This window comes from Lipophrys pholis, assembly GCF_963383615.2.
Source record: "Lipophrys pholis genome assembly, chromosome: 23".
Classification (NCBI taxonomy): Eukaryota; Metazoa; Chordata; class Actinopteri; order Blenniiformes; family Blenniidae; genus Lipophrys; species Lipophrys pholis.
In genome coordinates, this window is record NC_137645.1 from 7520991 (window position 1) to 7544623 (window position 23633).

At 47.4% G+C, this 23633-nt stretch overlaps 1 protein-coding gene across 2 annotated transcripts in view; it reads left to right on the forward strand.

Moving 5' to 3' along the window:
* ncam2 (neural cell adhesion molecule 2) overlaps positions 1-23633 on the forward strand; it is a 248551-nt gene that overhangs the window by 171773 nt on the left and 53145 nt on the right. For both annotated transcript variants that reach the window (XM_080493306.1, XM_080493307.1), the window contains exons 2-5: positions 1960-2034; positions 9666-9872; positions 16634-16777; positions 18894-19031. In XM_080493306.1, coding sequence (XP_080349432.1) covers positions 1960-2034; positions 9666-9872; positions 16634-16777; positions 18894-19031 — 564 coding nt within the window. The remainder of the gene's footprint in view (positions 1-1959; positions 2035-9665; positions 9873-16633; positions 16778-18893; positions 19032-23633) is intronic.

The following is a 23633-nucleotide window of genomic DNA, read 5'->3' on the forward strand; positions in this document are numbered from 1 at the left end:
CCCATCCATCAATCTATTCTTCCAATTGTATGTCCATCCATCCATCCATCCATCCATCCATCCATCCATCTATTCTTTCACCCATCCATCCATCTATTCTTTCACCCGTCCATCCATCCATCATTGATGGACACGATTATAAAGTATCTGTTTTCGATATGTGGCTGCGATACTTTTTAAATGTTATTAAAAGTTATTTACAGTTCGTAGGATCCCTAAAAGTCCCGTATTTCTGATCCTTTGCGAATTAAAAAAAGATTTCTTTATCCCTTTTTTTTTTTTTTACAGGATAGAAAAGTTGCTCCTCTGCAGCTCTCAGTGACCAAATCACCCCGATTCTTCAGCGAGCCGCCGGATTCTCTGATCCGCCGTTTAAATCCAACAGGAATAAGAGGCGATGGATCCTTCCTTCAGTCTCGCCTCGTGCAGGAATTATCACACGTCGGCGTTGTTCGGAAAGCCGGGGCCGTCGGGTCTAATATCGACGCTCTCCGACACGTTCCGAATGGCGATCGATGCATTTTGGTTTGTTGTCTTATTCCGCCCGTCTCCGCTGCTCCTCAAAGGAGCTAATAATTGGAGCTGATAATTGCGAGCAGCCGCATAACATATTGACCCGGGCGCTGGAATACGCCGCTGGAAAACCTTCCACGCTCTAAAATGGATATAATTAGCATGTCTCTCCGAGTCCCCCGTCCCCCCCCCCCCCTCCCGTCCCCCCCCGGGCTGGACGGTGTTGGATAAACAAATTCTTCCATCCCGAGTCAGCGTGTTTATGATAACGTCAATATGTAATCACCGTTGTGTGGAACATTTCAGCTTTAAGAAAACAACAACCACCTTTTTGTTTTTGGTCTTAATTGCGCGTTTCACACCGACAACGCCTCATTTCTCTTTCGGGCTTCTGTGTTTGTGTGGGCGACTCGTCACGTGACCGATCGCATCCAGAGGCGCGCGATCAATTGATAATTGAAAGCCGCTAAGCTACTCTGAGTGCTGATTGGAATCCGCCTGAAGTCGCGGAGCGAGGCGGCGTGGGGGAGGGCGCGGGGGGGGGGGTTAAATACACATGATCCAAGTCCCGGCCTGTGGATTCGCTTTTTGACAATCCTCCACCACCACCACCACCACCACCCGAACAGCTGCAGATATTGAATCAATGAGAAGCAGCTTTCGTAAATCTCAGGAACTAAAAAAAGTGGGTTTTTTTTGTTTAATCAGCGGGGGTTGTTGGGAAAAACCAAAACACAATAGGAACGATTGTTCTGCGTAACAGATGGTTCCGCTTTGAACTGCATTTGGTGTGTGTGTGTATGCGTGTGTGTGTGTGTGTGTGTGTGTGTGTGTGTGTGTGTGTGTGTGTGTGTGTGTGTGTGTGTGTGTGTCAGCCTCGACATTTTCCAGAGCGATCGCTTCCTCATCATTGTAACTTTTCGCAACACCCCTCTGCCGCCATCTACAGGCAGCCCGCGGTCACGGCGGATGACGTGCGGCGCGGCAGACCCCTCACTGTGTCTCGCGTCTCTTCGGATTAGGGTCCAACTGGATTTTTTTTGAGGGGTCGATTCCGATATTAGGGAATATAAAATTCTTCCAGTCGAGCTGTGGAGACGTTTCTTGCGCCCTCTGGAGTTTGACTGGTAAATTGTTTTTTCCCGCACGTGCCCAGTAGACGTGACAGTAACAAACATGGCTGCCTCCAGAGGGTCATGTCCATATTCCCCATGGCGTTTTCACGTAAATGTAGCCCGAAAGAAATCCCGCCGCGAACCGCCACGTGATGTTTTACATCCGGAACATCGTGGCTTTTCGAAGTATTTCTATATAGATGAGATGGACGAAAAGACGCGTTCCCGCCGTAGTGTTGTGTGATTCCGTCTCTCCGTGTTTTGTTTTTTTTCTCTCGACAGTAACCGTTCCCTTCGTCTCTGTTTCTTCTTCTCCCCTTGTGAATTACAGCCGCCCTGCAGGTGTCCATATCCCTGAACAAAGTGGAGCTGAGTGTCGGAGAGTCCAAGTTCTTCATCTGCACCGGTACGTACGGACCACACACACACACACACACACACACACACACACACACACACACACACACACACAGTGACTCTTTGACCCCATGGTGACTGGATCTTCACCGTGGGGGGGGGGGGGGGGGGGGGGGGTCCAGTCCTTCCCGGTCCTCTCTAAACGGCCTATAAGCACACAAAGCTCCCCGGACCCCGGCGCCAGTGGCTCGGCGGGGTGTCCGGCGCATTCTGCCAGGATCGGCTCACCTCCCGCCGACCCCCCCTCTCCTCCCCTGCCAACCCATCTCGACATGGCGCTAAATGTCCGCCGAGAGGGGGGGATGGTATGGCTGAAGTGTGGATGGACGCAGATAAGCGGCCATGTTTGTTACTGGTGCCTGAGTCTTAATCCACGGTCACTCGAGTGTCTGCCAACCGGAGGAGGGGAAGGAAAAATCTAAAAAAAACCTTTCAGCTGCCAAGCGCCGGCGGCGTGGTGGTACCACAGAGGAAGGATCAGGAGGCGGCATGGTGGTACCACAGAGGAAGGATCAGGAGGCGGCATGGTGGTACCACAGAGGAAGGATCAGGAGGCGGCGTGGTGGTACCACAGAGGAAGGATCAGGAGGCGGCGAGGCGCAATCAGGCCTCGAGTTGATCTGTGGAGAAAGTAAAGTTGTGAGAACGGAGCGTTCTGTTCTTTCAACGCGGGATGATTCGCCTGTCCGTACGCCACCGGAGCGGAGGGATCCGATCTAGAGCTGCGAGGAAAGGCGGCGTCTGATTTAGGAGGTCGATGTTGAAGTGGGCGTGGCCAATGTGGACAAAACGGCTTTTTTTTTTTGTTTTTTTTCTTGCTTCAAATTTGACGTCGCTCACTCTGACGCGCCGTGACTTTATCCTCCCGGGAATCGAGCCCTGGCAGGATGGTTGCTTCGTGTTTTCCAGGCCACTGTCACTCAAACCAGACCTGAGCCGGCTGAGACGCTCCGCAGAAGGAAGATTGGGATTCTTCTTTCTTTCTTTCTTCTTTTTAACCCCCAAAACATAAACCTGTCAAGGATTTAGCGCCACAATACTTTGACCTCGGACGACACCTTCATCCAATACAATTCTGTCACCAACTACAGTACAAAATACCTAAACACTACTTATATTTATTCGTTGTCATTTGTCGATGGTTAAAATCCATATAACTTAAGAATAATTAAAGATGAACTCCTCACATGTAAACGATTCCATCAATCATTTGGTTTATTTAATCTTTAAAAATATATAGTAGGGACGTCCCGATCACACTTTTTTGCCCCCCGATACCGAGACCATTTTTCAGAATTGAGTATCGGCCGATACCGATACTTTCCCGATCCGATACTCGGATGCAATACTCTATTGCAAATGTACGCAATAGTCTATTTTTGGAGCAACTAAGATGTCTGAAGCTAAAAGCACTATTGGCAGAAGCTTTGTTTAACGACGAAAAAACAATCTTTTATCTCCCTGGCCTTCTCCCAAACAACCGTCCACACCTCAACACGAGGCTTCAGGGCATGTAGTACACATTTGCCAGGCCTTTAGGGGGCGCTGTGACTCACCAAACACAACAAAAACGCAGAAGAAGACAGACCACATAGAAATGTAGAAGTAGACTTCTGCACATAAACACATAAACCACTCTATATAACTCTAGTTTCATAGGTCTATGGCCCCGCGCTGCCTGCTTCTAGCTTCTGCAGCTCCACCGGAGCTTCTAGTCTCTGATTGTTGTGGTTATTAAGTGACGTTGCGGACTGCGTTTTTTTTTTTTTTTTTTTAGATCGGCGGGGTGATCGGCTGGATTTGCCGATCCCTGATCACTGACAAATCACTAATATCGGCCCCGATCCGATATCTACCGATCGGATCGGGACATCTCTAATATATACTATTGCTAATTTATGCAAAACTGAGGTCAAAAACGACCTTCAAACAGTCGCTGGAAGTCTGAAAGACGTCCATCGTGCGGCGGACGGTGAGCACTTACAGGTGCTTTGCATTTCTACCGTTTCATTTCCGAGCGACGGACGGACGGCGGTCTTTGTACGGCGCCGCGGCCTATAGGTGCTCCGAGCGACGCGCATTCACACATTCCTGCCGGATTTGCATTTCGCTCGCCGCCTCTCGCCCTGGCGTCACGTTTTATTTTTTATTTTTTTGAAAAGATGTTTTATTCCAACGGGGGGGGGGGGGGGGGGGGTCTGTGGGAGAACGAGCGGACGTACACGAGGTCGCGGCGAGAAAAGAGGCGGGGGTCTTTTGTGGGAAATTTCTAGGACATCTCTTTGATGAATGGACACAATGGAGGATGTTAGTAATTACCGCGGCGGCGCGGCGCAGAAAAGGCTGACTTTAATTATTTTAGCTTTGGTTGGAATTAGAACATGAAAGGATCTTTTTTTCATTTTTTTTATTTCTCGCCCTCGTCTTAAAAGCCACATCAGCTTTGTCCGGGTTTGCCGACTGTTGCATCACTGTTGGTTTAAATGACAATTTTGTTGACGTCGGTGTGGATGATCGCGGCGTGACGAATGCTGAGGCACATGAGACTGAATGGGGATTGATGAACAGGTAAAGGTTCACGATACCCTTTTTTTTCTTTTTTTATCGCTTTAATATTCATTGTTTTTCCCTCAATGTTACATGTATATAAGAAAAACAGCGATAAATGAATAAATACATTTATTTCTATAGCGCCTTTCACAGACTGGAGTCACAAGGTGCTTAGAGAGAGAGAGAGAGAGAGAGAGAGAGAGAGAGAGAGATTAAAATTATTTTGAAAATATACATTTCAATTCCTGTTAGCCTTCACCGAGTTTAATTCTTCCGCGCTTAACTCTGTCACAGTTTATTTTATTGTTATTTTTTTTGGTTGCTTAAAAACTGGTCCATTCAATTCTCTGTCGCTGTCCAAGGTGCTGAAAAATGTCGGTTTCAGCCGTTTGTTTCTTGCAGCTTCAATCGATGTCAGTTTTTTTTGTTTGTTTTTTTTCATCGTATCAATCTCTTCCATTGTCTCTGTCCAGTGTTGCCAGGTTGGGCCGTCGACTTCACCCCGTTTCCTTGTAGCCTCATCGACAGAAATGCAACAGAAGTTGTAGAACAGGAGGTTCAATGAGCTTCTTCAGTCCAAGTAGACCAGATTATTTAGGCTCGGTGGCAAAGATATCGTGGTCGGTTCTGGGGATCAATCAATTAATCAGCTCGCTGATTCAATCGACCGATTATAGCCATTCGAGAAAAATTGGCCAAAAAAGTTGACTAATTGCGGGCAACCTGGTGAGAGTGCTCCGTTTGAGGCTTAGTTTAACAGCAACTTGAGCGCGGACGAGTCGGTTCTTCTCCATTTTCGACGGACTCCCGCCGATCCCGAAGCGTGTGAATTGTTGCGTCCGCCACAGTCGCGAGCAAATCGGTTCCACCGATTGTCCCGGCGGGACCGCCAGCCGGTTGCTGTCAGCGCTTCGCCTTCTGTTGCGTTGGATAACTCCCAGTGTCGTTTAATCTGGCGCCGCGTGACGATCGGCTGCAGAAGCATAAGGTCGCGTTGATACCAATTAGCGGCCGCGTTGCAAAAAAAATGCGCCGCCACTTCATTCATTTCAATGAGGCCACAGCTGTGTGGCTCTGCGCCGGTCCCCGCTGCGTCGCACTCCATCATCTCGCCGCTCTGCGTTCCAGAGGTCAGAATCGTACAGCGGCGCTCTGCTGCGTTTGAATCAAACGAAGGAGTATATCCGTTTCTGAGCTCCTAAGTCTTTATTACCTTCTTCAGTAAGTGGATCAACCAGCATGCAGTAAATATACGGCTAAAGTCACCGCTGCACATTATCGAGATTGCACTTCCTTGAAAACCTCTTCAAGTAATGCTCATTATATGAAATCGGCGGGGCGTCCGCGTCGGCAAGAGAAAAGGAATAAACGTCTCAGCGAATATGAGCAATCAAAAGCCTCGCCGCAGTCGGTCGCTTACCTCCAACCTGAGAACCGCAATTAAAGAATGTGGAGCAAAGGAAGCCTCTCCGCGAGCGTGACGTGGGACCCATGCTGGAGGCGGGGCCTTTAGCTAAGCCCCGCCCCCCCAAGCTCGGACGAACCGATAGCGTCCGACTACCAAGCGCCCGGTACTCGAAGAAAACGTAGAGAAGCATTAACGCTAACAACATTTTTGATGTTTTCTGGGTTATTTAAGTCACAAAAATAACATAACAAAACGTAGACAAACGTCTTTGACCAACGTTGTTAATCATTACCGCCAGAGGTGGAGACTTTCCGCTGAACCAGACTCAGGCCGCGATAAAACAACAATTTCCACATCCTAATTTAAAATCCTAGTTTACACGGACCTGCTTCAGAGCTGCTATGTGCATGCCGAACCTGTAGGGGGCAGTGTGACGAGAAGCATGAAGTCGGGCGAGCCAATCAGAATCCTGGAAAAGAAACCACGACTTATGTCCTGTCCTTCCAAGCGGACCTCCTCCTAAATGTGGCGTTTTTTTTCTAAAACTCCACTTGTACATGTAAACGGAACCTCCGACTTCCTGCAGAACCAGGAAGGTGGTGCTTCAGAGGTGGAGACAGACTGTCGATTCTGCCTCGTGCCCGTTGCGTCCTCCAATCCAGGCCACAGCGGCGCTCCTTCGCCGGCCGTCACTGTCCCACCACTCCGCCTCCGGAGGAGCCAAGTCACCGATGCGACGTCTCCCGCCAAGAGTCCGCAAGAGACGAGAGCTAGCTTATGCAGATTTCCCGCGAGGGGGTTTTGACAGAGCGACTGTTCACGCGGCGGCGGAAAGCCGAGAGTGGAAAGCGAGGCACTCCTGTCTCCTCCGATCGTGTGAAGAAGCAAACGTCATCAACTCCGGCGATGTTTCACCGTCGCCGCCGTCAACACGCTGGATCACGCGGCGCTAACGGGTCTAAGGAGGCGCCGGCGGTCACGCTGTAGAGACCTCACTCCCGTCTCCGTTGGCCCTCAAACCAAAGAGGCCCGGTTGTGAATGTTTTCCCAGAAAGTGGTGATTGAGTGGAATTATTACAGCCGTCTGTGTTCGGCCGCTGAGCACCTGCAGGCGAAAGAGGATTGTGCTCAAGGGCATCTGGCTAATGGCGACAGTAGGAAAGATTATGGTCTGAACTAATTGCCTCTGATTTTCTCGTTCTCTTTGGGACTTTTATTATTTACATTTTTTTGCATGTTTACGGCTATTTTCTATTTTTTTATTTTTTCCCTTTTGACAGATCTCTTAACTTTCGAGACTCCTGGTTTGGGTCGACAACTCTTGGGACAGAATTAATTCTACTGACACATTTGTTACCCCGATCAAATGCAGCTTGTAACGGTACTGTTGGGTTCTTACCATGATTTAAATTTTTGTGTGTGTGGGGGGGGGTGATTTTGTTTATATGTAAAGTACTCACAACCCACCGGAATTATTGCGCAAACCGGAAATGGCAGTGTTGAAACCGGAAGTGGACGTTTTAAAACCGGAAGTGGTGTTTTTTAACCCGGAAGTATGCCATTAGCCATGTGTTCAGTGGCTGTGTTTGTGGCTAAAGGTGTTTGGATGTGCTGTCAGCTGTTTTTGTTGTCGTCCTCCCATGCAAAGGCAGCATCTGTGGGTGCTATGGGCTTCTAGATTTTGTTTGTTTGTTCCTACATAGTAAAACACTGTTTGTGTTGTATCGTTTTCTTGATTCACAAATTGAGTACCCAAACAACGTCCATGCATGTGAGGATCTTGTGGTTTCTTGGGGTAACGTATCGCTGCTTGCCAAAGACCGGCCCGTTTTTGATTCCGTGGGATTGAGGTCATGTTTGTGTTTCCACGGCAACGTTCTGAAAACGTTTGCGCGGCAGAAACGGTGAAAACGATGTCGTTAACACGCCGGGTGCTCCCGCCGTCTCCTGCAGTTTGCTCCGCAGCCCGTTTCAATCAGGGCCTGGGCTCGCCTGCGATACGGCGTACAATCTGTGTGTCTGCCGCCGTGTCGGTACACAAACAAGCAGACGAAATGGCGGGAACGAGCGAGGGATTTACAGCCTACATATGTCCCTATTCCTTTACAGACTTATTAACTATGTAAATCCAAAGATTAGGACATAATCGCGCGATGTCAGGCCGTCTGTTCCCCGGCACTAGTTTGAGCAGCAGCGCCGGAAGATTTCCCCGGGCTCAGCAGACCAAACGGCGTCGTCGGGAGTACTGACATGTAAAATCTGCTGGGACCGGAACAGAAGACGCTTCCAATGCAGATTATTTTAACTTGTGTTGCAAGTCAAACGGACTCGTTTTTGGAAAAGAAAGACGTCGAGAGAAACCCAAAAAAAACCATTTTCAGCGTTGCAGGCCCTGGAACATTCTGTGTCGGCGCTCTAATATATACAAAAACCTACGTGCCTCTCGATACAGGACAAAAGTGTACTTAAAGAACCTACTTACCTTTCGCAATGTACCTCCATTAACACATGTGAAAGGTACTTTTAAAAACCGACTCTCCGGCAATGATGTCGTTACTTCCCTGGAACAGTGTTCTTCAGTCCAACTATATATATACAGTATATATATATATATATATCTAAAACGCTACTTTCCCGTGACGTACTCTTCTGTCAAAACACGTCAAAGCTGTGTTGTAATAATCTCGCGAGCCCCCGACGGTGTTCGAAACTTGTAAAAGGTATATTTACAAACCTATTTGGTATGATGGTATTCCTCGGTGGAAACTTGTCAAGAGCGTGTTTGAAAACCGATTTGCCCGCGACGGCGTTTTCCCATCAAAACATGTCAGCGGCATGTTGTCGAAAACCCCGCTCGCCCTCTCTCGGTGTTCTACCGCTGAAACTTGTCAAAGGTGCGTTATGGAAACCTGTTTCCCCGGAACGCTGTTCTTCCGTCAGGACGTGTCAAAGGTGCGTTACGGAAACGGAATTCTTAGGCCGGAAAACGTGTCGAAGCCGTGTTGCTTTATCTGTTGAAACATGTCCGAGGGTACGTTTAAAAAGCCGCGACAGTGGAAACTTGTCAAAAGGTACCTTAAAACCCGACTTGCCTCTGACGGTATTCCACTGTTAAAAACTTGTCAAGGGTACATTTTAAAGTCTACTTCACTGTGGCAGTGCTCTTCCATCGAAACTTGTCCAAGGTACTTTTAAAAAAAAAAAAAAACCTTCTTCCTCCATCTCTCCATCCATCAAGTTAAATCTCTGACTCGTTGCAGTATTCGGGGTCGCCACGGCGGATTATCTACCGCCATCTCCTCCACTGTTATTCTAATCAGGAATATTAATGGAGTTGTGAGTGTTAATTAGATTTCCCCGTGTGGCTGCAGAGGAAAAATCTGCAATTTATTCAACATCGCTCACTCGTATCGGGGGAGGGGAGGGGGGGAGGGGTACTCCTCTTCCAATCAACTCGGTAAAACTTTCATGTATTTGCTTAAGGTTGCAGATTTATCTTGTGGGTTCGTTTGAACGTTCCGGAACGTCGGTGTGAAGCAACCCCAGGTGTGAGTGGGAGTGATCGGCTCGCTCCTCGGAAACGAACGCAAACAAAGGAGTGAAAGTAACGCCGTCGCTCATGTGTTTTATTTTCCTTTCTTTCCCCCTTTTCCACCCGCCAGCGATCGGTGAGCCGGTGAGGCTGGAGTGGTTCAACCCCCAGGGCGAGCGCATCGTGCCGTCCAAGCGGATGGCGCTCCACACGGAGACGTCGCGGTCCCGGCTCATCATCTACAACGCCATCGTCCAGGACGCCGGCATCTACCGCTGCGAGGCCGCCGACGCCAGCGGCCACACCGAGGAGGCCTCGGTCGTGCTGGAAATCTACCGTAAGCCCGCCGGAGAAAGGGCGCGCACACGCACACACACACACACACACACACACACACACACACACACACACACACACACACACACACACACACTGTTTTTATTTTTTTCTCCCCGTGTTTCCCTCCCGAGGAGATTCAGAGGCAGAAGACATGAAGAGAATAAACCTAGCGCATTAGCGTTTGATCACACGTATCTCCGGCTGATTCGTATTCTTCCCCCTCGCCGCCGCCACAAGCTGTTCCAGGCGTGAGCTCGACGCGTGGGGCTCGGACTCTCCGTGTGTGTGTGTGTGTGTGTGTGTGTGTGTGTGTGTGTGTGTGTGTGTGTGTGTGTGTGTGTGTGTGTGTGTGTGTGTGTGTGTGTGTGTGTGTGTGTGTGTGTGTGTGTGTGTGTGTGTGTGTGTGTGTGTGTGTGTGTGTGTGTGTGTGTGTGTGTGTGTGTGTGGCGCTCTCGTTCTCGCGATTAAAGTATAATGACAGCTCGTACTGCCATGGGACCGGGATCCTGCCAGGCGTAATGAGGGATGTGGCGCTGAGGCCAACCCACCTCGCTGACCCGCCACAATTTCCTGGAGTTTAAAAAAATAAAAATACAACAGAAAAAACTCGGGAGACTGCGGGTGGCGGGTACTTAGCGAGGCTGTCCCATAAATTAACCGCCATTTGGCCCTCTTTTTTTTTATATAAAGTGTCCTTGAGCGCTGTGAGCTTGATTCAATTTTACAGTACAATTACTTCCTGTGAACATCACACTGATATTTGATGGTATAAAGAACTACTGGACCTTCACATTTTGACACGGTCAGACTCCCAAAGGTTCAAATCGACGCAGTGAAGCTGGAAAATTGCCTTTATTTAAGAGACAGAATTGGATATGTAATAACAGAACATGGCGTTAAGCCACTCTATGTGTTTGTGGCACTAAGTAGACATCATACAGGAAGTGCTCTTGTGTTAAGCAGAAAGTGCCAAGATATATATATATAAACATTAATGTCTCAGAGTAAAACACACATGGAAACCATGAACGTACATCATCTGAATACTTAATAGACCATGTTTTTTTCTTGGATTACCAGTAATCAAAATACACGACTCGTCAATTAGTAGAAAATTAGTTGCTTTTAAAAAAACGCTTTAAATGACCTCTTTTACGACTCGACCAACTGGATTTATTCTAAAAATGTTCCTATAACGAGAGAACCAAGGGATGCACCGATACCACTTCTTAAAGAACAAGTATAAGTACGAAACCTTTAGGTACTTGCTGATACCGAGTACTTACCTTTGGCTGCTTGCCGATACCGAGTACCGAAACAAATACTTACCTTTAGTGACTTGCCGATACCGAGTACCGATACGAGTACTTACATTTTGCTACCTGCCGATACCGAGTACTAACGCAAGCACTACCCTTCAGCTACCTGCAAAGCTGAGTATCGATTATAAGTACTAACCTTTAGCTACTTGCCGATATCGAGTACTGACATTAGAACTAACCTTCAGCTACTTCCTGATACTGACAATTGATATGAGTACTACCCTTTAGCTCCCTGCCGATACTGACTACCGATATTAGTGCTAACGTTTAGTTACCTGCCAATACCGAGTACAGATACAAGTACAACTTTTAGTTAATTTCTGATGCCACGTACAGATATGAGTACTGACCTTTAGCTACTTGCCGATACCTGACAGTATCGGACTTGATACCTGATACAGGTATCGGTGCATCTCTAAAGAAAAAACTCTTCTTTTTTCAATAATATCAACGTTCCTCTCGTTTTGCCCTCCATCATAAAAGGAGTACCCGTTAATAGAATCAGCTGTCAGTGTTAATTCCATTCATTATACTGTATTACATAACCCTACTTCAATAAAAGTTTTTGAATAACTTTGGACATTATGTTAAACGGTGTGAATATATTCCGCGCCATCGAGGGCGGTGTTAATTCTGACCGGTGCCGTTTGTTAATTTCTTTTTGTTTCCTTCCAGCCGATAGGACCGATACGATAAATAATTCTCCGACTCAGCAGATCTTTGAAGTGTTTAGTGTTTAGCGCTCCGGGTTGGGTTATAAAATGTCCAAAAGTTAATCGCCGTCTTCATAAACGCGGTCTGAGAAGTGTGCGCGGACATACAGCCGATTTTATTTATTTATTTTTTATTCTTCTGTCTTTAAATTCCAAAGTTTGCTACTTTTAAAAACCCGATTAAAGTAAAAAAAGACTACTCAGGTGACAAAAAAAAGGATTAACTTTATAATGCGAGAAAAAAAAACGCCGTAAAATATGACATCGGAAAAACTCTGGGGGGCTTTGATCAAGACTCGACACTGAGTTCAATTGGAGGAAACGTCAGCGTGCGGGAGTTTAAGTTCAGCACACACACACACACACACACACACACACACACACACACACACACACACACACACACACACACACACACACACACCCACCCCCGTTAGGGGAGACATCACAGCCTCTATTACACCTGCCGCCGCTCAGCCCTCGCCTCGTTCGCCACACAAGCCGGCGCCACTGTTTCCATGGCGACCGGGCGCCGCACGCTCCTGAATTGCATGAGCAGCATGCGGATGATCGAGAGCCGGGAGTACTTTTTAAAAAAAAAAAAAAAGTGTGATATTGTGATTTGCCGTCCTGCGGTGATGTTTTCGAGTGAAAACGCAAAACTTCCGTCTGTTTACACAACAGTGGTTTTCGGAGCGTTTTGAAAAACGTCTCCCAAGGTGGGATATTTTGAAAACACTGGAAACGAAGAAAACGCAACTTTTTAAAAACACTTTCACTTGGTCTCCGCTGAAAAATGTGATTATTGGGTAAAGGGAGGAATTACAACTTTGGCAAAACGCTCTCGACTCCTTCTTTATGAAAACGGGGGAAAATCTCAACTTTTTGAAAATGTTTTAACTCCGTTTCCATGTCATCTGAAAAAATTTTTACTTTATGAAAACACCCCAACAACGTCTCGCAACGTTTCAAAAACTCTGTCTCCATTAAAATGGGTGAAAACTTTTAGAAAACTCTATGTCCGTGAAAACAGGACAGATTGCAACTTTGTGTAGGAGTTCGGAAATGGGGGAAATGAAACTTTTCAAAAACACACCGACTTCCATCTCCACGGAAACGGAGTTAATACAACTTTGTGAAAACCTTGAATCTCTATAGAAACAGGGAAATTGCAACTTTTTGAAAATGTCCCCATTCCATTTATATGTCAACAGGGGAAAACACAACTTTACGAAAATGCTCCGAAGCGTCGTACTCCCATTGTTAACGTTTACAGCGTGTTGTTGCGTCGTGTTCCGTGTGCCCATGTGCGGTTTCATTCCAAAAACAGCCAACAGCACCAACCGGTGGCCTGGCATGCTATAGCTAACATTGTTTTCAAAGCATCGCCGTGTAAACGTGAAACTTTTTTGAAAGAAAAATACAAAAACGATTTCACTTGAAACATTCGAAATCCTGGCCTTCAAATCAGTGCTAATTTCTAAATGCCAGTATGTTGAAATTGACAATGAGCCGTCGCGTTATTGTCTCTGCTTAGCGTGCTAACGTGAAACGCCGCCGATTGCGTTGCGTTGACAGTTTGGTCATTTGGCACCAGGTGGGAGATTTCATATTCATAATAGAGAGCAATATCGAGGCCGGCGCCTTTCATTTCCTCTCTGTTTATTAACAGACGGAGTACTAATACCGCGCGGGGCCTTTTTCAACAAACCTGCTAAATTAGCCGGGAATAAACGGCGGGTTCGTTTGGCGCTAGCTTGTCAACGCTCATCTCTGGGGAAGAGAAACTCCGGAGTACCTCCTGCGTTCCGGTGTCAAGTTGTGCAGCGGGGTGTTGCTCCGGAGACGATGTTTCCCCGTCGAGCGCCGCGACTACAAGAGAGAGCAGAAACGGATATAAACCGAGGGAGGAAGTGACAGCGACAGCCTTCAACCCGCAGAGCGAGAGCCGATCGCGGGAATAAAACAAACGGAAATGCGGGGAAACGATAAGGGAGCGGCGGCGTGAATGACAAGAACATGCAAAAAAAAAAAAAGGGGGGCCTCCTCGGAGTTAATGGAGATGCTGCGATGCCAGACACGTTCGCGGGGACGCGGGACGCAGTCGGGGAGTGAGAGCTCATTTTGGTGGAGCAGCCTGGCATAAATCACGCGGCCAAATGCTAATGCCGAAGCTCCCGCTAACGGAGGGGGACTGATATGGGAGCTGTCCGCTGATTTATGCACGCCTTCGCAGTACAGGTGGCGGCGGCGGCGGCAGCCTTGACACACATCGACGAGCGTGACGCAAACCGGGGAGGGGGAGGGGGAGGGGGACGACGAGGAACCAGGAATGTCATTTAAAAGGGAACTGGAAAACTCTACGCGTCAGTCAGGAGGGTTTAACCCTTAATAGGACGGTCGTCTAATCGCTCTCTGACAAGGGTTCACACGCTACAGGGCGGTTCCGGGGATTCTGGGAGTTTCTAGAAAGCAAACTTGTCACATTTTGGATATCGGTCAAATTCTGGAACCGCTTCCTGCACATTCTAGAACTCCTGCGTCGTCTTGCACTCTTGGATCGTCGAGAACGTCGTAAGCTGACTTGAGTTTTTCTCAAAAAGAAATATCTGACAGTATTTATTATCAGTGTATATACAAGTACACCACAGGCGCATAAGTGAATGAAACTATGTTTGCAGAAGGCACAACTTAAAATAATAATAATAATAATAATAATAATAATAATAATAATAATAATTTTCCCAGTCTTTGTCAGAAAAATTTCAAATTTTAAGTTCAGTACAAACAAGTAAATAATAACGACTGTATATTTTTTCAGATTTTTTTTCCAATATTGTGAGGTAACAATTACTAGACCGAACCAATAATGTAAAAAAAGGCCATTTCAGCGGTCGTTCACGTTGGGATCGTCTGGGACTCGATTCACTCGGGAGGGAGCGGGAGCCGAGAATCTTCGGCGGCGTTCACGTTCACCTTCGAGATCAAAGCGCCTGGAAAGCGTCACGCAGTTACACCGGCTGCTGGCTTGGGGGCGCTGTCACCCAAAAACAAACACTGGCCAGAGAGGAAGTAGAGGGGAAACACGGCTCATTGATTGGTTTGAAGCCAAAGAGGAAGTCTCGCCGTGTTAGCCCGTGGTGGCTAGGCTAGTTAGCTCGTGGCTAACGGGTAGCCACAAACGGCCGCGATATTTAGTCTTCAGACCAGATCTCAATCTGAGTCTTCTTCCTTTCGACTTCTTCAAGTCCGCCCGCGAGATATGACGACTTGCGCCGTTAGCTTTGTTTGTTTACTAGCCAAAATGCAACGCGCACTACGTCACGTCCTCTTAAGATTTGGATCAAACGGTAATCTAGCTACACCTGGCGTTACCGCGCGTTTCAGTTGATCCGAGCGTGAGGGGGCGGGCCTGAAAAGAAAAGCGTGACCAGGAACCGGACCACTTCCCGGGGTCGTGAAGGACGCATCCGACCACACAGTGTTGAAACGCATGACTCAGCGATTCGCTCCGGGACCATGAAGGGTTAAACCTTAAATCAACTCGGACGGGATGAAAACTGTTTTTGTGTACAGTTGCTCATTGATTTATTTGTATTTTTTTATTTATCTTTATTTCTTCACTGGCAGCTCGTAAACCATCAACTTTCTGTCTCCTGTGCTGCTTTAAGCAGAGACGCCTTATCTGTGTCCCCGAAAACAGCCAAAGAGGGATTTGGCTTTTGTTTTTATTTGATTTTCCTGAGCTCCCCGCGCGTCCCCAAGGTTGTTTCTCATACCGCCGCTGGCACATTGCCGCCGCCGCGGCTCAGGCGGTAGATCGGGTCGTCTTCCGATTCCAAAGTCGGGGGTTCAATTTCCCCGTCTCACAACGACAGGGTGACCTTGGGGGGAAAAGACACGGAACGCCGAGTGTGCGCCGGATCACGTAACGTACGCCGACGATTCATTTACAAGGCAGCGACTTGGATGTTTACATGCCTCCGGTACTCGGAGCCACTGAAAACGCAACTTTTTGGAAACGGCTGCCAAGGAGGCGAAAACGAGTATTTCTGAAAACGTTTTCCGTAGACGGCAGAAACGCGACGTGGTAATTAGTTGTTTTGCAACTTTTTGATTTCGCTCCCTCTCCGCATAAACTGGGAGAACTTTTGGAAAACGGCTCCCAAGTTGGAACTTCCCGAAAGCGGTCCAACTCGTCTCCATGGGAACAGGGGAAAACCGCCACTTTTTGAAAACGCAGACTCCGTCTCTGTGGCTATGGTAGTTAACGCACCTTTTCTGAAGTCCTGCGGGACAGTTGTTCTGCACATGCTCAGTAGAGGGACAATAACTATGTTCAGACTCTATTTCCATGGAAATGGAGAAAACGCAACTTTTTGAAAACGCTCTATCTCCGCGTAAACGGGGAACACCGTAACTTTACAAAAAACGGTCCAACTTGCATTCATGGAAATGTGGGTGTACGCAACTTTTTGGAAATGCCCCGTCTCCACGTAAACGTGGAAAACCAGACTTTTCAAAACTGCACATGTGCACCACGGCCGTAGTAAGTAGTAATTCTGCACATGCTCAGTAGAGGGACAACAACGACAACGTTTCCTCCGTCGTCATGACTCCCCCGTCCATATTCTCCTGGGACTTGGTGCTTTTATTTTGACAGTCACCGTAATAACAATCTTGAAATTCCCCATAAAACATCTCCGCCGTGTTTGATCTTGCAGAGAGGCTGACGTTCCGGGATGTCCAGTCGCCGCAGGAGTTCCGCCACGGCGAGACGGCGGAGGTGGTGTGCGACGTCATCAGCTCGCCGGTACCCACAGTGGTGTGGTACTACCAGGACAAGGAGATCACCGAGGAGCGCCACAGTAAGTCTCCTTATAAGCGCCGCTATCAACAGAACCGATCTAATAATTAGAACGTCCACGCTGACTGGCGATTAAAAATGTAATTAGGCGGGACTTATTAAAAAATGTTTTGTAGTTTTAGGCTCCTCGCTGCATCGAATTTTCTTTCAAACCATTTAGTTTATTGAATACTTTCTAGAACACTATGGAGTACTGTGGAGTAGGGATGCACCGATAACAATGCCGGTAAAGGTTAGCATTTCAATCAGTGCTCAGTATTGGCAAGTATCTAAATGTTAGTACTCATATAGGTACTTAATATCGGCAAGTAGCTCTAGGTTAGTACTCGTATTAATGCTTAATATCGGCAAGTAGCTCAAGATTACTAATGATATTGTGCTCAGTATCAACAAGCAGCTAAATGTTAGTACTTGTACTGGTACACGGTATCACCAAGTAGCTAAAGGTTAATACTGGTATTGGTACTCGGTATCGCCAATAATAATAGGTTGGTACTCGTATCGGTACTCAGTATCGGCAAGTATTTAAATGTTAGTACTTGGTATCGGTAAGTCGCTCAGGGTTAGTGCTTGTATCGGTACTCAGTATCGGTAAGTCGCTCAGGGTTAGTGCTTGTATCGGTACTCAGTATCGGTAAGTCGCTCAGGGTTAGTGCTTGTATCGGTACTCAGTATCGGTAAGTCGCTCAGGGTTAGTGCTTGTATCGGCAATCAATATCGGTAAGTAGTTAAAGGTAATCCTTCTTGTACTCGTCCTTTAAAAAAGTGGTATCGGTGCATCTCCACTCGCATTTATCTCCCAAGTTCCATCTGCTGAAACTGAAAATATTCCATTAACCTCCTGAAGTCTTTAACAAAGTTCGACTGAGTCGCATGTCGTAAAGTTGCGCTCCCCGATAACCTACGTTATCTCCTCGCAGCAGGTAAAAATACTGCGCTCCGGGGTAAACAATGTCAGGTCGGCGTCACTCGCCATCCCGCGTTTCTACTCCTCTTTTGAGCCGTTTAGTGGCTTCCCTGTGTGAGCTGCAGACCGTCTCCAGTCGCAGTACTTTACTTAGATATTACACGTTTCTTTTATGTGCTTCATATAGTCCGCTGGCGAAGGAGCATTAATCACCGAGGTGGGGGTGGAATGGGTGGGGTTGATTGTTGCCATCAGCCCGCGATAAAAAATAATTTAGCAGAAGGTTTTTTTTTTTATAGAGCAAAGAGGATTGTTGAAAATCCCACCCAGTGACGACCCTGTCCCCCCCTTCCTCCAGATTAACTGTTGCTTTTGTTCTGAAAATACCAGGGGGGGGGGGGGGGGGGGGTGAAGCGCCACTGGCTCTTTTCAAGCCCCGTTTTGATCGCTACGTGAATTTGTAAGAATGAAAGTTGCGAGTAAAGCGACGGTCTCAAATGGATTACAATGTTTTATTTTTTTATTTTTTTAATTCCGAATGTAAACGTGCCAGAAACACTTGATTACTGAGAGGGGGGGGGAACGCTCCTGAGTCCCCCTTGTGCTCTCTCTCTCTCTCTCTCTCTCTCTCTCTCTCTCTCTCTCTCTCTCTCTCTCTCTCTCATTGAAACAGCATTGCTAATATGCCAACTATTCACTTCTCTAGGAAATTTGCTTTTGTGTGTTTTCACAATAAGACAAGGATATCAAATTCGATGAATGGGGAACCCCATCAGGAGGACAGAGGAGCGCCGTGCATCTTTTGAACAGTCGTCCAGGGCGGCCGACTGTTGTGGCGCTTTGCCTCTGTCACATTTCTAATTGGGGCTGTTATTTATTTATTTATTTATTTATTTATTTATTTATTTATTTATTTATTTATTTATTTATTTTAATCATTGCTCTCTGATTACGACGTTATAAATATCGAAGGCCTCGCCGAGACGGGCCGGCGGAACCCACAACTGTAATTTGCGCGACTGTTTATCTGTGTGGACTTTTATCAGGTAAAATATGCGGAAGTGAAGATTGACAGTCTGGCAATTTTCCCTCCGCTGTTTTCCCGTCTTATCTCTCCCCCTCTCTCTCTCTCCCCCTCTCTCTCTCTCTCTCTCTCTCTCTCTCTCTCTCTCTCTCTCTCTCTCTCTCTTTTCTCCGCCGTGCTGTGAAGGCAGGCTCCAGCTGTTGCCCAACAACAACCTGCAGATCCACCAGGTGACCAAGGCCGACGAGGGCGTGTACCGCTGTGAGGCCAGCGTGGAGGCGCGCGGCGAGATCGACTTCGTGGACATCGCCGTGGTCGTCAACGGTGAGCGGCTTCGTCCCGTCCCCCCCCCGTCCCCCCCGATCGCCATGGTGTGCAAGCGAGCCCTCAAGGAAGCGTCGCCGGGTCGGGGGGTCGCCGCTCGTCTCATCATTATTAAAAGTCGATAAATTATTGAAGACGTCTGGACTCGTCAGGCGAATCCAGTCAATTATGGAGACAGGCTGTCTCTCTATTAGGGACGCGACCCTCCGTGTCCGTCTCTGCCCGTGTCTCTCCTCCAAAGTCTTTACCGGACCCCCGATTGCTGTGAGAAACCCGGAAACGCAGACGGAATCCTGTCGCCAACGGCAACGGGCCGTCGTCCCAGCGGATCAAAAAAAAGTCTCACGCTGGGTGTTGCCGGGACTCGTCTGGATTTCCACTTGAATTCAAACCATTTCTCCGGCTGATTGGTCCCCGGGGTTTCACCGGTACTTGTGTTGGGGCAAGTACTGCAGTTGTACTTCCTTTCTGTAAGGTAGAGGTATCTGTACTTGTGAGTACTTTTGACTACCCCTGGTTTGCCATTTTGTTTTGCAAATTTCAAGTTTACATTTACACGGAAATGACGTATGCTGAAAATGATGTCGTTTTCATGTCTTGCCACCAGTGGGCGCTGTTCAGTTTTCCACCAAATCCACCAAGACAAGTTGGGCTGCTTTCGAAAATTTGCAGTTGCCCTGTTTATGCGGAGCATTTTCATAAAGTTTAGTTTCCCCTCCCATTTCCATGGCCACGAGCTGGACCGTTTTCGAAAAGTTGCGGCTTTTCAAAAAGTCTCTCTGTCTCAGTGGAAACAGAGGAAAGCGCAGGGTTTTTTTAAGTTTCAACTATGTCTCCATTGAAAGTTTTGGAAAGAAATTTTGGAAACGGGAGGGAAATGCAACTTTTTGAAAATGTTCCTACTCCCGTCTCTGTGTAAACGGAAGAAATGCAACTTTTCTGAAAAGCTGTGACGGCACACAACACGGTCCAGAGTGTCATCACACCCAGTCCATGTTCTCCTGGGACTTTTTATTTTGACAGTCACCGTAATAACAATCCAACCTGGGTCGTCTGTCCACTGGAGTGTCTGTGTCCTCCCATTATCTGCGTTTACAACGTCTCTATCAAAACAACCAACAGCTCCCACTTGTGGCCTGGCATGCTCACTACATCGTTTTTCAGTGCTTCCGTTGTCGCCGTGTCGGCGGACGTCGTGCTTCTCTGGAACAAAAACGATGCGTCCATTGAGGTTCCTCCTCCATCCTTATCTGCGGTTGCGTCACACGAGACCGTGGAAGCGCCCGAAATGTGATTCCACTCGGTTGAGCGGCTGCCATATTGTCTCCGCCTGTGTAATCCTCCCAGTGTAATAGCGCGGCGGTCCCCCAGACCCCGAAAAAAAACTATGAATTTCATTCAATTTAGCACAGCGCTTACCTCACTTCTGAGGAAGATCCAATAAGCCCGCTCAATGAGGCGCGGCCTATTATTGCGGCGACGCGGCACTTTTCCCGGGGACGGGCCGCCTCGCCGACGGAGGAGAAGACCCTCCGAGGGAGGCGCTTTAAAGTGACGGCTACAGCCGATCCCCGAGGACCCCCCGCGCTCTCAGACAAAGTCTAATTTTCCACTTTTTATGGGTCCTCTTGAAATATCTAATGTACTTGAAGCAAAGTGAGACTTGTTCAAACTAATCAGCTCCGGCGTAGGACTTCAAAACTTCTCCGATACTTGGAAACTTGAAAGGGTCTCATAAAGTTCTCTGCCATTAGCATTTATTTATTTCATTTCTTTCCGTCACGTCGGTTCCTTTTTTAGGAGGGGATGCGGAGACACGGTCTGCCCACTCCCAATGTCAGACTTTGTACCCGTTTCCATGACGGTGTTTTAAGAGAAAATGTGTCGTTTTTGTATTTATTTTTCATTTCAGAAAAGTTTTGCATTTACATTGAAATTGCAGGAATGCTGAAGATGTTGTAGTTTGTTATTTAGATGGAATCATATCATTATCGAAAAGCTGCGTATTCCCCTGTATACACGGAGTCTGATAATTTTGATAAAGTTTTTCCACGGAGACAGTCGGATCATTTTAAAAAAGTTGCATTTTTCTTTGTTTCCATGAATGTCATCTGTCATACTTTAACCATGTGTAGCATGTAGCATCACTGGTGTTTGAGCCCTGAAACTCTTTAGCATGTAGCATCTCTGGTGTGTTAGCACTGAAACTCTAGCATGTAGCATCGCTGGAGTGTGAGCACTGAAACTCTAGCATGTAGCATCGCTAGTGCGTGAGCACTGAAACTCTTTAGCATGTAGCATGTAGCATCGTTGGTGCTTGAGCCCCGAAACTCTTTCGCACATAGTATGTAGCACCGCTGGAGTGTGAGCCTCGAAACTCTTTAGCATGGAGCATCTCTGGTATGTGAGCACTGAAACTCTTTAGCACGTAGCATGTAGCATTATTGGCGTTTGAGTCATGAACTTTTTTAGCATGTGGCATCGCTGGTGTGTGAGCACTGAAACTCTTTAGCGTGTAGCATCTCTGGTGTTTGAGCCCTGAAACTCTTTAGCATGTAGCACGTAGCATCGCTGGTGTGTGAGCCCTGAAACTCTTTGGCATGTAGCATCACTGGAGTGTGAGCCCCAAAACTCTTTAGCATGTAGCATGTAGCATCACTGGTGTGTGAGCCCCAAAACTCTTTAGCATGTAGCATGTAGCATCACTGGTGTGTGAGCCCCAAAACCCTTTAGCGTGTAGCATGTAGCATCGCTGGTGTGTGAGCCACGGAACTCAACCCCAGTGGGTTTATTTGTTTGAGGAACGTTTGTTTAAGTTTGAAGAAAGAGGAACTCAGAGTGACTGAACCTTTCAAAAAGCGCCTCTTGACTGCAGTTCTCCCTGATTAAAGCAGCTGTTTCAACATCTTCCGGCTTGTCGCTTTGCCTTCAGCTTGAATCCTTAAGATTCCCCTTTACAACTCCCGCCAGCCTTGTTTCCACATTTCCAGCCTGCTAACCACTTTGTACGGTGCTTGCCGCAGACCAAACTGCTAAGTCAGCAACAAGCAAGTAAACATTGAGGCAGGTACCTAAATAAAAGTTTATTGACTCGTTGGAATGGTATTGCTCCTTGACCGCTGGGTACGTGGTGTGTAATCGTCTTCCTAGATTACGTATACGACAGTTACTCACCGGTTGCAGTGAACGTGGGCCACGCGAGCGTCTCGTACCCGAAGCTTCGCCTTTAGCGAGAGAAAAACTTTTTGTGTTTCCAGCTGAAGGAACGGTGGAGAGTTTTGAAACTTGGCTGGTCTCAGTTGCTGACATCCATTTTTTAAGGTTTTCCAGGGAGATTTCTCGCAAAAGTGGAATAAAAAAAAAGTCCAATATAGGTAGAAGATGTTGTGTAAGCGTTTTCAAAAAGTTGCGTTTTCACAGAAAGGGAGTTGGGAGTGTTTTCGAAATGCTGCGCACACCCCAGTTTTCATGAAGACAGTGTTGTGCGTTATTGAAGAGTTGTGTTTTTTTTTCGATTTCTGTGGAGACAGACTCAAGGTGTCGAAAAGTTTTCTCCATTTCCATGATGGTGTCGAAGCATTTTCCAAATTTTGCGTTTTGCCCATTTAACAGGCGACGGATGTGAAGCATTTTCAAAAAGCTTCGTTTCCCCAGTTTCCACGGAGACGGAATTGGAGCATTTTCACAAAGTTGCGTTGATGGAGTCAGACCATGTTGAAAAATTTGTTTTGACTGTGTGTTTTTGAAAAGTTCCTTTTTATCTGTTTCCACAAAGACACAGTCGGAGCATTTTGACAAAGTTGCATTTCACCCCCGTGTCCATGGAGACGGATTTGGAGCGTTTTCAAAAATTTGCACTTTCGCCTATTTAGACAGAGTCGGATCGTTTTTCACAAAGTTGCGTCTTCCCCTGTCTCCATGCAGATGGAGTGGGATGCCTTTTTGAATAGTTGTGTTTTTTTCTTGTTTCTATGGAGACCGAGGCAAAGCGTTTTTTTTTTCAAAAAGCTGCATTGCCAGCTTGCTGGACCCCACAACATGACAAAATGTCTGTTTTCTCCCCTCGGAAATGTTGTCGAAATCCACAAAGTAAGGAAATATTCCATCACCGTTCTGGGGTTTCTACGAGGAGCCGCCGGCGCTGAGCGAGAACAAACCGTATCGACAGCAACCGGGATCGGTTGGACAACACAAGCAACATGGAGATTGAGTAGATTGCTCGGAGGCCCGGTTCCATCAATGAGCTCAACAGACTCCACGTTTTATCAATCGGCAGCAGAGGCCCGGGCGCTGCGGCGCCTGGGGATGCGGCCGAGCCTCCAAACGGAGTCTTCCTCTTTCTGAACGCTGAACCGACGCTGCCACAGGGTTTGTTTTCGCCTGTACCTCGTCTCCCGGGCGACTTTAAAGGCTTCTTCTTCTTCTTGTTGTTGTTGTTGCAGAATCAGACTGGACATTGATTGTGTCCATGAAGTCAGAAATCGGCCACGAGGCTTCCCGGAGGCCCTGCCGCTGCGCCGTTTGGTACGACGGTGAATTTAAACCCCCTGAAATCAAACCGTGTGGAGTCCCGACAGCTGGTTGTCCCCCCAAAACATCTGG